The 14,947-nt window shown below is 35.7% G+C and overlaps 1 protein-coding gene across 1 annotated transcript in view; it reads right to left on the bottom strand.

Moving 5' to 3' along the window:
* The window catches only part of LOC100370720 (nephrocystin-4-like), a 37,858-nt gene that overhangs the window by 13,124 nt on the left and 9,787 nt on the right, over positions 1–14,947 (bottom strand). Inside the window, exons 8-19 of the mRNA XM_085508484.1 lie at positions 14,741–14,870; positions 13,083–13,310; positions 12,009–12,113; positions 10,982–11,136; positions 8,969–9,125; positions 8,153–8,439; positions 7,830–7,925; positions 7,233–7,347; positions 5,689–5,832; positions 4,965–5,066; positions 3,280–3,487; positions 1,834–2,051 (exon numbers count right to left, since the gene is read on the bottom strand). Of these exons, the coding sequence (XP_085364610.1) occupies positions 1,834–2,051; positions 3,280–3,487; positions 4,965–5,066; positions 5,689–5,832; positions 7,233–7,347; positions 7,830–7,925; positions 8,153–8,439; positions 8,969–9,125; positions 10,982–11,136; positions 12,009–12,113; positions 13,083–13,310; positions 14,741–14,870 (1,945 nt within the window). The remainder of the gene's footprint in view (positions 1–1,833; positions 2,052–3,279; positions 3,488–4,964; positions 5,067–5,688; positions 5,833–7,232; positions 7,348–7,829; positions 7,926–8,152; positions 8,440–8,968; positions 9,126–10,981; positions 11,137–12,008; positions 12,114–13,082; positions 13,311–14,740; positions 14,871–14,947) is intronic.

Below are 14,947 nucleotides of genomic sequence, written 5' to 3'. Positions count from 1 at the left end.
ACTGATTTCCCAACACAAATCTCAGACTCTACACATTACTGATTTCCCAACACAATTCTCAGACTCTACACATTACTGATTTCCCAACACAATTCCCAGACTCTACACATTACTGATTTCCCAACACAATTCTCAGACTCTACACATTACTGATTTCCCAACACAATTCTCAGACTCTACACATTACTGATTTCCCAACACAATTCCCAGACTCTACACATTACTGATTTCCCAACACAATTCTCAGACTCTACACATTACTGATTTCCCAACACAATTCTCAGACTCTACACATTACTGATTTCCCAACACAAATCTCAGACTCTACACATTACTGATTTCCCAACACAACTCTCAGACTCTACACATTACTGATTTCCCAACACAATTCCCAGACTCTACACATTACTGATTTCCCAACACAACTCTCAGACTCTACACATTACTGATTTCCCAACACAATTCCCAGACTCTACACATTACTGATTTCCCAACACAAATCTCAGACTCTACACATTACTGATTTCCCAACACAAATCTCAGACTCTACACATTACTGATTTCCCAACACAATTCTCAGACTCTACACATTACTGATTTCCCAACACAATTCCCAGACTCTACACATTACTGATTTCCCAACACAATTCTCAGACTCTACACATTACTGATTTCCCAACACAATTCTCAGACTCTACACATTACTGATTTCCCAACACAATTCCCAGACTCTACACATTACTGATTTCCCAACACAATTCTCAGACTCTACACATTACTGATTTCCCAACACAATTCTCAGACTCTACACATTACTGATTTCCCAACACAAATCTCAGACTCTACACATTACTGATTTCCCAACACAAATCTCAGACTCTACACATTACTGATTTCCCAACACAATTCCCAGACTCTACACATTACTGATTTCCCAACACAATTCTCAGACTCTACACATTACTGATTTCCCAACACAATTCTCAGACTCTACACATTACTGATTTCCCAACACAATTCCCAGACTCTACACATTACTGATTTCCCAACACAATTCTCAGACTCTACACATTACTGATTTCCCAACACAATTCCCAGACTCTACACATTACTGATTTCCCAACACAATTCTCAGACTCTACACATTACTGATTTCCCAACACAATTCTCAGACTCTACACATTACTGATTTCCCAACACAATTCTCAGACTCTACACATTACTGATTTCCCAACACAATTCTCATACTCTACACATTACTGATTTCCCAACACAATTCCCAGACTCTACACATTACTGATTTCCCAACACAAATCTCTCCTACTTCCCATACCAGTAAACACAAAATAGTTTTTTTTTCACCTTAAAATTACAAGAATTATTTGGTTGAATAAAATCCAAATACATGTAATATAAAAAAAAAAGATTCATGATCTCTGGTTGCATGCAAAAAATGAGAGAGAGAGAGGGGGAGGGGGTAATTGTTTCTGATCAGCAGAGATTTGATGCTTTTGAAATTTTACAAAATGATCATCAGAAATAGAAAACGTACACGATCACACAATGAAGCAGAACTCAATATACCGGTAATTGCAATATCTTCGTATCTGTGCGTATAATTGTAAGATATTTCTGCACATGCATGTACATTTAAACTGAGCCAATTTAAGCTGCCTCTCAAGCAACTGGTCATAAAAGTCACCACCCTTTCTATCGTGGGCATGTACTAAGTAGCATAACAACCAGGGAACTTAAAATTGATCTATTTCAAGTTGTTATCATCAGTTCAACAGAAAAGTGAACTGTAGTAGCAGGAGAGAAAAGTGCACCTACCAATAAAGTTGAAATCAGACCATTTTCACTTTCATTCTTTCTGATTGCTTCCATTCTATTGAGTTTTCGCTTCTTCACCTCGTCAGCTTCTCGGTTTGAATCCTGCAATACGGCTTTATCTTTGCGTGAGAATAGCAATGCTGCAAGTTCTCTGTCAGTATCAGCCATGTGGGCAGCTCGATATGTCCGTGTTAATTTCATTCCTGCATACAGTGACACTAAAACAAAGAATATGTAACTATGGTAACTACTTCAAGCAATGCTGTTTCCAATCAGATAGCATGCATAGCTCAAAAACCATTATTTGAAATATAGTACTGTAATCTTTTTATTAGTTGCATCCCTCTGTTAGTTGGACAACATAATTTATTGTTAAAACAATTTGGTATTTTCCACCAGCATGCCCTCTAACAGAATTGATTTTGTTGCGAGTCAAATTGGAATCCCCGAAAATCAAGTTATTGAGTCAGCTTGTTAACTTCTAAGAAGGTTGGTTTTCAAAAAAAAAAAAAAAAAAAATGTTTGTGACTGTTTAGATGACTTGAGGCTCAAAAACATTGTGGCCTCTGATTTCCTTTGTATTTTGTTAATACAATGTGAATTTCATTTTACCAAATTACAAATTCCATAACTATAAAAAGATGTTTCTCAAGATCAGTATATCAATGTTTGATTTTCTGTTGTGTCAATGATTTGCCAACACAATTAATTAATTGTGCCACAGCAAATCTTTATGTGTCAGTGGCATGTCATATCAGTTTAGAGGACACACTGTTCTCCTCTAGTAATTCAACCCCTGGTAATGGTCACATTGGAATGCTATTAATTGAGGTTGATATTTTATCTCTATGCAAGAAATGTACCAGGGTAATTCGTCTATCTGTGCCTATGCTTCCAAGTTTCTATGTTCACTGACATTGACCATTTGAGAATTCAGGAAATAGAGTTCTGTCACAGAATGTGAACATTCACACAGTGCAAAACGTTTTTCGATGACAATTTTGGACTGTTATTTTTCATTAAATTATTCCAACAGTCAAAATGTAAAAGATGTAAAATAGGACATGATAGTCATAGTCACGACAAAAAAGTACATGAATCAGCTTGAAAAAGTTTCCTACTTGGCTAGAACAACAGAAGCGAGTCAAGACATATTTTGTGACTGAAAATGACCATTTTTTACCCCAAAAAACCCTGAACTGTGCTTTTAGGAGAATACCACAAAATAGACAAATAGGCACTAGGTATCGGTTGAAATGATCGCTGTACTGCCTTTGAGCATACTTTGTGGAAATATTGCAATAATCTAATAATAATAATAATAATAATAATAATAATAATAATAATATATATTTCAACCACATGACCTTCAAAATTACAAGATGTAGCACATAATAAAAGCAAAAATAAATTATGGGACATATGTGGTAATAAAAATAAACTTACATTTGGGAGAGGATATAGTATTAAGACTACCACCAAGGAAAGTACCACTGCCCTCATCCTGTACAACAACTCTGGATTTCTGCAGATGTGTGTTACCAGCCTTTAATAATTTCACCTCAATAGGATGGCCAATGTTTGCCATACGTAGATGCAGTCTGCCTTTCAATATTGTCGTAACACCAACCGGTCTCACGCTACCACCTCGTGTCTGTAATATAATAACATTATTAAATGGTTGGGTGGGTCACGTATACAAAGGTAGATTGGCTGGCACCAGTAATTGGATGAATAGATGTAGGGGATGGAAACTAATGGGCTGGAGGTTTGACTGGATGGATGAATAGATGGGGTTTAGATCAGAGGTTATGATGGTTTGATAGAATGGATAGCTAGGTACATAAATGAAAGTAGGTAGGATAGATGGCTGAATGGGTAGACTGGTAAGATAGATGTTGGTGATAGATAGGTTGATATGATGAGATGAATTGGTGGGCATAGTGAACAAGTTAAAATTAAACTAGATACATGAGAAGAATATGAGTCTTGATCAAAACTTGGGAAATGAGTCGAATACTCTTAACTACTTTATTAAAACTTGATACATTTTATTTCCACCACATATTGTGAACAAACTATCAGAGTTGAGAATAGGTCAAGAAAATCTCTTTAGTTGATTCACATTCATGTCAACCAGTTTCACAGGCTATAATTAGCATTAAATGTGTGAAGGTCGTCCATTAATTATATTCTAATAATCACATAAGGTAACACATGATAATTATCACCTGCTGTGAAATACATTATTTTAGCTGGAATTAATTTTCCCTTTTGGGTTTTTGTATGGAATTTATTTACACTGATTTTTGATGAGTTATGTGTGAGACATAGAAAAAAAGTTTATTCGCTGGATTTTATTTTCACTGAAGCATCCCTTCAGCGAAAATAGCGAAAATAAATTCTAAGCGAAGTATTCTACAGTAAATCATTAATGATAATAATTATCACATAGCTATAGTTACAACGACATTGTCCTGATATCAATTTGGATAATGACAGAGACGTACTTCATACTAGGCATTGACTAAATTATATAAATAAATGAAATCATCACTGGCATGACTGTATTTACCACAAATATAATTTGTTCAAATCTCGTAATTTTCAAACAATAAGTTGGGCTGTAACTTTGTACATTGTAAAATATCTTTTAGGGACAACATACAAAGATGTGGATCCAACTTGGACTCATGCAAGGATGAGATATAAAATCAAATGTAGCAGCCTATCTACATAATACCAGTGCAGTTGTTGAGTAACTACACAGCTTGGTCAGCTGTACCTATGTGTGAATGATTATCCATCAAAAGTTGAGATAAAACAAAACGCTCAAATCAGATTATTAACCTGTCATCTGAGATTTTTATACTAAGTTTGATTGAAACTGTTTATAAAAATTTAAGACATTTGTTATTTTAAGACTGTAATATCTCCCAAGTCATCCAAATTAGATCAGAACAAAAATCAAAATAGTGATACGATGAACAGTGGTCATCGTGCTATACATTTGTGGTGTTTTTTTTTCAACAAATTATTGATGTTATTGTTGTAGTAGTTTGTGTTCACACAGTGAGAAATTAACAAAAGTATTCATTGATAGTACTAGTGTAGTATAAAACTGTACTCACTAAATCTCCTGTTAATGCTGGTGAATCTTCAGTGTACTCTGTGGTAATCACGTCTAATTCGTGAGTAACTTGAACCGCATCTCGACCACTTCGTAACAAATGCTGAAAACAAAACATATTTTAATAGCTGTCAATCAAAGCAACACAAGCTCCCCAGGGTATGGGGGCGCATGGCCATGACATGAGGGCGCTGCGCCCCGTTCCCTTGTTTAACAAAATCCCTGGGTCTTTATTAAAATGTTTTTCGTAGACAACTTGTACAGTTGACATAATATTTGATCACAAAATAATGAGATAGTACTGGCGCAAAAAAACACATTTATTTCATTTTAATCAAAATTCTGAATTTTAAAAACTTCGAAAATTGTTTTTTATAAACAGAATGCTAATTATTAATTTGATCTCTAAACACAGGTGAATCAGCAAAACTAATGTTGAAAATGTGGTCACTTGAGACAGGTGGTCTTCATACACAGGTTGCTCATACATTACAACCTTGGGACTGCTTAAAATTGATCACTATAGACAGGTGGTCTTTATATAATAGAGGTTTGACTGTAGCAGTAAAATACCCATGATATAACTGTACACAATAAGTATACTTGTCATGCATGCGTCTCCTGCAGTTGACACCTTGCGTGTGTGGAGTTAGAAAATTCTGCCATCAAGATTAGACATAGCTGGAAATGAGCAAAACACACACGATTGATAACTTGTTTCCTACCTTCAGGGGAAGAGCACATGATCCTATAAGCAATAACGAGTCTCCATCCCACACATCTATATGTAAAGTTTGCTGGTACAGAAAACGTACAAACATCTTTCCTTCACCTGGCTTCATGTAGGCAGGATCAACTGAATATTTCAGCTGTAGAAATATAACATCAGAAAACATATGTGTCAAGGAACAGGTGGTCAGACATTGAGAAAACCATGCTCTGATAAAAAGGCATTTTTTTTTCTACGCCGTGATATTTTTTACACTAATTTTTGATACCGTGTACCTTGAATACATAATTCAAAACATTTTCACTCACTTTTGTGCTATGCATCATGGTAAAAAAGAAAATACAGATGACATTTGCATCAATTGAAGAACATGTCACTTTAGTATTATGACACAATACAAGTCTTGCACATTTCAGTTAGCTAAAATACTCAGCGTCATTTTTTGAAACATTTCAATCTTTCCTGGTACCTAAATGAGAGTCTGATTTAGGTTTTTCATATTAGTTGTATTTATTATGACTAGTGTGAATGGGTAATGGGTGAATAATGAGCTGTTCTCAAAATGTTAAATGCATTCTAAATGCTCAGTTTATCTTTCATTATTACTAATTTCCTGATTAAAAAAAATCATGCTGTTTTCCCTCTCAAATCAATGCCAAATCATCATACTTTGATTGGTTAGTAAAAAGTAATTTTCCGCACAACTGCGAGATCTCGTGTATTGCGTGAAAGACATGGACATGGACTGCCACGAAAAATTTGATTTTGAACTTCAATTTTTTTTTTCATAGCTCAAAGTCGAAAGGGACAGGGGAATATTGCGTTGACTTACGTCTATTTTAGAACCAAATTAAGGCCTTTCACTTTTCCCTATAGCCTAAATTAGAGTGACGCTTAATTAAAGTATTTTGATTAACAGTTTTTGAGTTGATAATTTTATCTGCATTTTGCACAAGACAAGTTATCAAATATTCACTAGACGAGATTTAATTTTGTAAATTAAATATTTTATTTCAGAAAACGCAATTTTATTTTGTAAACTTTTTATTTTGTTTCAATAAACAAAAAATTTCATTCTTCAAACCTGATTTTGCTGGTAAATGCATATTTTTGTTATTCATATTTCATTCTACCAAATTCTGTTTGCAATTGTTTTTACATTCGGTAATTATCCTTTTTGTGTTGCATGTCCTGAAAGAGACTTCCAATACAAAGGTCGCTCAGACAGCCTTTTGGAAGTTCCAGGTATGTTCTAACAAATAACAATGAGGGCAGCATGTTATTACATCCGAAGCATGTCAGTTAAAGTCGAAACTTATTTTTTTTATACTTTATTTTAGCGGTTTTGTATGGAGTTTATTTTCACTGACTGTTGAGTTAAATATAAAATAGAGAAAAAAAGGTATATTCGCTGGATTTTATTTCAACTGAATCATCCTTTCAGCAAAGATATCAAAAAAAAATCCAAACGAAAGTAAAATACAATATTTTACAGTAGAGCATTGAAGAATGTCTGATTCAACTTTATTTTATACTTACAGTAACACCAGGAGGACCTTCCAATATAGTACCATCTTTACTAAGTTTTTGTAAAATACATGGCAAGGAGGATGGATCAGCAGATAAGCCACCATCTACTTCCCCTAAAAATAACCTGTATAAAAACAAAAGAATATGAAAGGTTGAGAATGAGGGCAGTCATTAATTAATAACTTAGTTGGTTTTTCATCATTATTATTTTTTATTATTTACAGCGAAAGGGTCCCAAGAATGGAGTCCCAAGGGGCAATAACAACACATGATAAAAACGCAAAGTCGCATGGCTAGAGACACTTGTTTGTAAACATTGACACACTATGGTCATCTGCCGTTTGTGCAGGTGACAACTACCTTGCTCTATATCCTTATTCTACCAGCTTCATGTACATTTATTATTTTTATACTTTTAAGTTGACCGAAAAAAGACTTGATTTTAGCCACACCACGGAGAAAGGAACCAATCATCCTTATGTCACACACTATAGCTTTAATACTTAAAGGGTGGTGGTCGTCACACCATGCATGTTCAAATTTCATGTCTTTTACATGCATTGTGTACATCGCTATTAGTCCCATACCTTTAACATATACACATACCTTTCTGTTGTAATTTGTGGGTATCTGTAGAACTGGAAAGTGAAGAATATGGTATTATGTTGTCTTGGTTGGCCCTGATTCTCAAACTGTACCATTCTAGAAAATGAAATAAAGCATAAATTAGGATACAGTATGATGTACGTTAGTCGACTAATACAATTATGTTAACGATTCAATTAATAATAGTTGCTCAAGCAAGTATCTTTATATTTGATAAAATGTGGTTTAAAAATTATGGGCATCACCGTGTGACCGCTTGAATGAATACAATTGTTAATTATGATGTGAGACCTAGCTTCAGAATGTAAGAGGAATATACTAACCTTGAAAATGCCAGGAATTGTAATACGATTTCATTGATTTGTAATGGATCTGCATCTTCATGTTGTGGGTGGAAAGTGACATAGTCGTTAGGATCCACCACTTCTGGCGGCTCACCGTTCCTATCCAGTACTGGTGGAAATCCAGCCTGGTAAAGTCTGGCATAGGATGCCCTTGTCAGTGAGGGTCCGGTTTGTTGTAACTGACCCACTGGCATAATTGGAGCATGTACCGGTGTGAATGGAAGTTCTGTTAACTGATCTGGGCTAACTGTTCTTGCAGTACTGGCCTGTAGACAAACATGATTAGATCTGAGTTTATGAACATGGTGAAGCATCTAGTAGTCATCTAGTGTACTACTACATGTATTATGAAGAAGTCTTGAGGGCGGGGCTACGTCACAGAACGATCTATGTTGCTAAGATACAAACCACTGTACCATGTATTTTTATGGTTCCTACCCAAGATGCTATGGAACGGCAGTTGAAGAGCCGATAAAAGCAAGAAAACGCTGCAATCTCAACTTTGAAGTAATCTTGATCAACCAAATTCATACATCTTGCAAATGTGTAGTCTTGTTACACTGTTTGTAAGAGTTCTAAATAACTAGTACAATTTTTTGTGTGTTTTCAGTCTTTGTTTTCACCATGATGGTTGTTGGGCGTGAAAATGCCTGGATGTCTGCCCCAGAATACATATTATGACTAAAGGCGAGAATCTGTGAAAATTAAATCCAATGAAAATACTTGTTTCCCCGACTGGGCGGAATACTACTAAACTGAATGCATCATTACAACTATAGAAGGCAAGGTCATTACCTCAAGGTGTTTGATCTCCACTGGATACACATTACCAGTTCCAGAATGTGGGATTGGTTGAATGGAGGAGTAGATCTGCTGTTGACCATAGTACTGTTGTTGTGGAGGCACAGGTGGTAATCCCATCATCATACCATTTGGGGTACCCATCTGCATGCTGCATGTATGTAAGAAAATGGACTGTTATGTAAGATTGTTTTATCAAGTCTGTACACAAGGTTAATGTAATCTTTATCACCAGAGTCTCCTCTAACAGGAATGGTTTTGTAGGAATAAAAATTCCATAATTAATTCCATCAATGTGCGTTGCTTTTGCGTTAGTGCGAATTCCTGCTAACAAATGTCGCTTACTGATCGGCAACAGCTCCCGATATGTCGCTTACCAATCGGTAATAGCTCCCTATATGTCGCTTATTGATCGGCAATAGCTCCTGATATGTTGCTTACTGATCGGCAATAGCTCCTGATATGTCGCTTACCGATCGGCAATAGCTCCTGATATGTTGCTTACTGATCGGCAATAGCTCCTAATATGTCGCTTTATCGGCAATAGCTCCCGATATGTCGCTTACCGATTGGCAATAGCTCCCTATATGTCGCTTACTGATCGGCAATAGCTCCTGATATGTCGCTTACTGATCGGCAATAGCTCCCTATATGTCGCTTACCAATTGGAAATAGCTCCCTATATGTCGCTTACTGATCGGCAATAGCTCCCGATATGTCGCTTACTGATCGGCAACAGCTCCTGATATGTCGCTTACCAATCAGAAATAGCTCCCTATATGTCGCTTACTGATCGGCAATAGCTCCCAATATGTCGCTTACTGATCGGCAATAGCTCCCGATATGTCGCTTACCAATCGGAAATAGCTCCCTATATGTCGCTTACTGATCGGCAATAGCTCCCGATATGTCGCTTACCGATCAGCAATAGCTCCCGATATGTTGCATACCGATCGACAATAGCTCCTGATATGTTGCTTACTGATCGGCAATAGCTCCTAATATGTCGCTTTATCGGCAATAGCTCCCGATATGTCGCTTACCGATTGGCAATAGCTCCCGATATGTCGCTTACCGATTGGCAATAGCTCCCGATATGTCACTTACCGATCGACAATAGCTCCCGATATGTCGCTTACTGATCGGCAATAGCTCCCGATATGTCGCTTACTGATCGGCAATAGCTCCCTATATGTCGCTTACCAATCGGCAATAGCTCCCGATATGTCGCTTACCAATTGGAAATAGCTCCCTATATGTCGCTTACTGATCGGCAATAGCTCCCGATATGTCGCTTACTGATCGGCAATAGCTCCCTATATGTCGCTTACCAATCGGAAATAGCTCCCTATATGTCGCTTACTGATCGGCAATAGCTCCCGATATGTCGCTTACTGATCGGCAACAGCTCCTGATATGTCGCTTACCAATCGGAAATAGCTCCCTATATGTCGCTTACTGATCGGCAACAGCTCCTGATATGTCGCTTACCAATCGGAAATAGCTCCATATATGTCGCTTACTGATCGGCAATAGCTCCCAATATGTCGCTTACTGATCGGCAATAGCTCCCGATATGTCGCTTACCAATCGGAAATAGCTCCCTATATGTCGCTTACTGATCGGCAATAGCTCCCGATATGTCGCTTACCGATCAGCAATAGCTCCCGATATGTTGCATACCGATCGACAATAGCTTTCGATATGTCGCTTACCGATCGGCAATAGCTCCTGATATGTTGCTTACTGATCGGCAATAGCTCCTAATATGTCGCTTTATCGGCAATAGCTCCTGATATGTCGCTTACCGATTGGCAATAGCTCTCGATATGTCGCTTACCGATCGGCAATAGCTTCCGATATGTCATTTACCGATCTGCTGTAACAATGTTTTCTGCAATATTTTTTAATATCTATATTTAATATCAACAACAGCAAACAACGTCGCTATTTTATCTTTGGTACCAGTTACTGCGAAAGCAGACATGCACAAAACTATATAGTTACCTTCTTGGTGTCCTTGGTGATCCCTTTGGTATAGGTGGTCTAGCTGGATACTGTGATGGGTGTGATTCACCAAGCATGGACCCTTCAACACTACTTTGTTCGTGTGGAGCTAAACCTGTCTGATAATGTGGCATTCCAACATCCATCGGTGTTTCCTACAAGATATGATGTCAGACTCATCAAGTGATCATATAAGCACAGTGAGAATATGAGGTTATCACAAGAATACGGTAAAACATGCACACATGAATTATAGAGCCATATCGACTGATGCATATGAGAATACTGTAAAATATTTATTTTCACTTGGAATTAATTTTCACTGAAAAAAGTGATTCAGTGAAAATAAAATCCAGCGAATATACCTTTTTCTATATTTTACATTCAATTCATCAAAAATCAGTGACAATAAATTCTATACAAAACACCCAAAAAAGGCTTTTCAGTGAAAATTAATTCCAGCTAAAATAAAGCAGTGCCTTCACATTCGTGTTCAGTGGTGTCATTTTATTTCAATTGCTCTACAAGCATTCAAATTTGACATAAATATGACACATATTTGATAATATAATAGAATGACCAGTTTTTGCTGCAAGATGTATAAAATACACTGTATCTACAGCTAAAATGAGGTTATTACGGAGATACCTCAAAGTTTGCACGAAGACAGTACAGCTGGAGTATCGAGCATGCGCAGCTGAGGTATCCTCGTAATAACCTTATTATTACACATCATTTCCTTTCAAGGATACATCACAAGAATGTCGAAATCCAAAATGTTCAGAACAAAATCAGCAAACCTATTTGTGTAGAGTCCGGTTAAACTGGCACCCTGTAAAATACCGCAAAGTTACGGCATGCTGTAACTTATGGTGTTACAGTATAATAATATATTATAATAGAATGAATAATGCCATTTTTTTCTGCCAGCTATTGGTATATGAGATACACTGTATCTACAGCCAATATAAGAATAAAGCACAATACAAAACTCCAGATGCTGAATTGTTGGTACATTTGTACATACCATGTGTGTAGCTTGTCCTGTAGACCTGTAAGAATCAAATCCCTGCCTAAAACTTTCTGACCTCATGGAAGCCGCACTACCAGGACGAGAGCTACTCATGTCCTTCTGCAAAGCAACAATGAAATGATTATCAGTACAGCGCCTCTATAGTGGGAATATGTAGGTTCTTTTGTTTTTAAAATAATATAAAAATAATAATTTTATTTTTAATTTCATCATTAGCCATTAACCTTTTCACCACCAGTTCCCTTTTTTTAACACAAAATAGTTCTGTTTATAGTCTGCACTTTCCTTTAGAAGATTGGGACAAAAATAGCCTAATTGATTTCGAGTAAAAACTGAAAATTGACTTAAATTTGTCTGTTGGCTCTAAAATTAGAGTTCATTTCCAGAAATATTGAAGAATACGGTAAAAAAAGTGCAGAACAATTTGTAAGTAATCTGACATTGTGTATGGAATTAGTAATACACAAATCTGTAAAAATGTTGTTGGTTTTTCAAACTAATTTGAATCAAGATCTCTAATTGTCATCACCATAATGTTTCAGAGACCCAAACAGAAACATTGCCTGTTAAAAGTCTGACTGATTTGTAATGTACATCACAAGATCAATACTTGATTAGAAACGGTCAAATCAAACAATTTTCTTGAGGGTGTACAGTTTGACTAAATGCTTGCACTGGACATACACTAAGTTCAACAACTGCATCTTAACATAAAAGACTGCGACAATACATACATTTAGTTTAGTACAAATTTGGCATTCATCATACAGCAATTTATACAGTTGGAAGAAACAAACTAAAATAGAACAGCATGTTGTATTTGTATTCAACATGTCTAGATGTCTTATTTTGAAGTTGGTTCGACCCAAAGTGAATAACAGTCTCAATAATCGCATAGCAAACCAAACTTAGCTAGCAATGATAGTGTTTTGTTGTCTGAAACAATAAGGTAGTGTTATTAGTTCTGTCGGTTTTGTACAATAGAAAAAGGAGAGAAAACAATCCAAAAATGGAAAAGTTAGGATTTTCTTACCTGTATAATTAAATTAGTACCGGTAGGTCACTTACCTTGGTTCTGAACATAAACTGTATTCTTCCTGGGGCTATTTTGGATGCTTCTTGATCAGTCATCTCAACATCTGGGTTTTTGAAGACTAGCACACTATCGGGATTAGGGATGGGATCTCCTTGTAACTGCAATGTAATCTCAGCCATACCGTCATGTGCAAACGGTGTCCATGCAGCCCAACGCAGTGATACATTGCGACTTTGTACTCGATTCATACTGGTTGATAACTAGAGAATGATTACCAAAAAAAACATGCATATATTAGTACTCCAAGGTACAAATAGTAGCATGAAATTCAATCTGAAATTTGACTATAGCCTTAATAGTGAGAAAGATTGGAAATTTATTTCCTTTTATGTTACCTGGGTTATAATTTTATAATTACGTATGCTAAATGAGTTCCAATAGGTGTTAATGACATTTTAAATGATACAACTTATTTTATTAGTTTAAAAATCTTTCCGTTTATTAAAAACCACAGGTCAACAAAAGATGTGAAATGTGCAAAAAATCTTGAATTTTTAGAAGGGAACTCAAAAGAGTTGAAACTCTTGTATATGGATAATTGTTGTTTAGTAACACAGAATATGGATCAACTAACTAATCACATGACATGACAAATAATCACATGACATGACAACTAATCACATGACATGACAACTAATCACATGACATGACAACTAATCACATGACATACAAGGGAAAGAATGACCTTTTCAAATCTTTCAAGAAAGGCACACAAAATGTGCAATTTTGCCAACAATCACAAATTATTGATTTCTGAAAATCGCTATGCCACAAGAATTTGTATATAGATTATAAAGACTATAACACCGATAACAAATATTGAGACAGATAATTGACAATGTAGCATACTATCGGTATTCACATAATATTTCAAAAATGATGCACAAAAATTATTTCAACAACTGTGGCAGCACTACACAAGGTGACTTTTTTGTTAGCCTTAGATACTGTAAAATAATTTATATTAGCTGGAATTAATTTTCGCTGAAAAGACTTTTTGGGGTGTTTTGTATGGAATTTATTTTCACTGATTTTTGACAAGTTGAATGTAACGGTATATTCGCTGGATTTTATTTTCACTTAATCATTCCTTCAGCGAAAATTAATTCCAAGCGAAAATAAAGTACTCTACAGTATTATAATTATAAATTACAGTAGTACATGTATAACCAAGCTCATAATGTAAACATTCTGATTAATATTGTTGTTTATTTATTTTCTCTAGGGTCTGTGGTTTAACTACCAAAAAATCAAATGAATTTATCACATTTCTTAGGAATTTGAAGAATTATGATTATTAACTTTATTTAATTTTAATTTCAAAGGAATTTGAATAAATGTATACATTTCCTAAGATTATAAGTAAATTTAAAACTGAAATACTGTAAAACATGTTTTTTTTTTGCGAGCATGTCTTTTTCGCGAATTTAGTGAGAGAACCGATTCGTTAATTCAACATATCGCTAATGAATTTAAAATGGCTGCTAGACAACAATGACAAGAGTGATTCGCTAAATCAACATTTCGCTATTACGTCATTTTACCACAATTCGCTAAAATTGCATGCCGCTCTTTCAACATGTTTTACAGTACTATTTTGCAGAGTAAAGCAGTATAACAAAATGCCTACCTTTCTATCTGTAGTGGAGACTGGCACTGATAGCATATATTCCAGGTTGAATACAACAGCAAATAATGGATCTTCTATCAATTCAAGACGAACTTTATTTTTTAATATCAGAGCTGTACTGAGACTTTCCCTATCACGAAAAACAACATAGCAGAAAGCAAAGTCAGTGTTTTGTAATTATTACTGTACAGTCCATCCATATTTGCA

This window comes from Saccoglossus kowalevskii, chromosome 15 (genome assembly GCF_978046115.1).
Source record: "Saccoglossus kowalevskii chromosome 15, keSacKowa6.1, whole genome shotgun sequence".
NCBI lineage: Eukaryota > Metazoa > Hemichordata > Enteropneusta > Harrimaniidae > Saccoglossus > Saccoglossus kowalevskii.
Note: the sequence above shows the minus strand (reverse complement) of the source record. Positions and strands in the feature narration are given on the sequence as shown.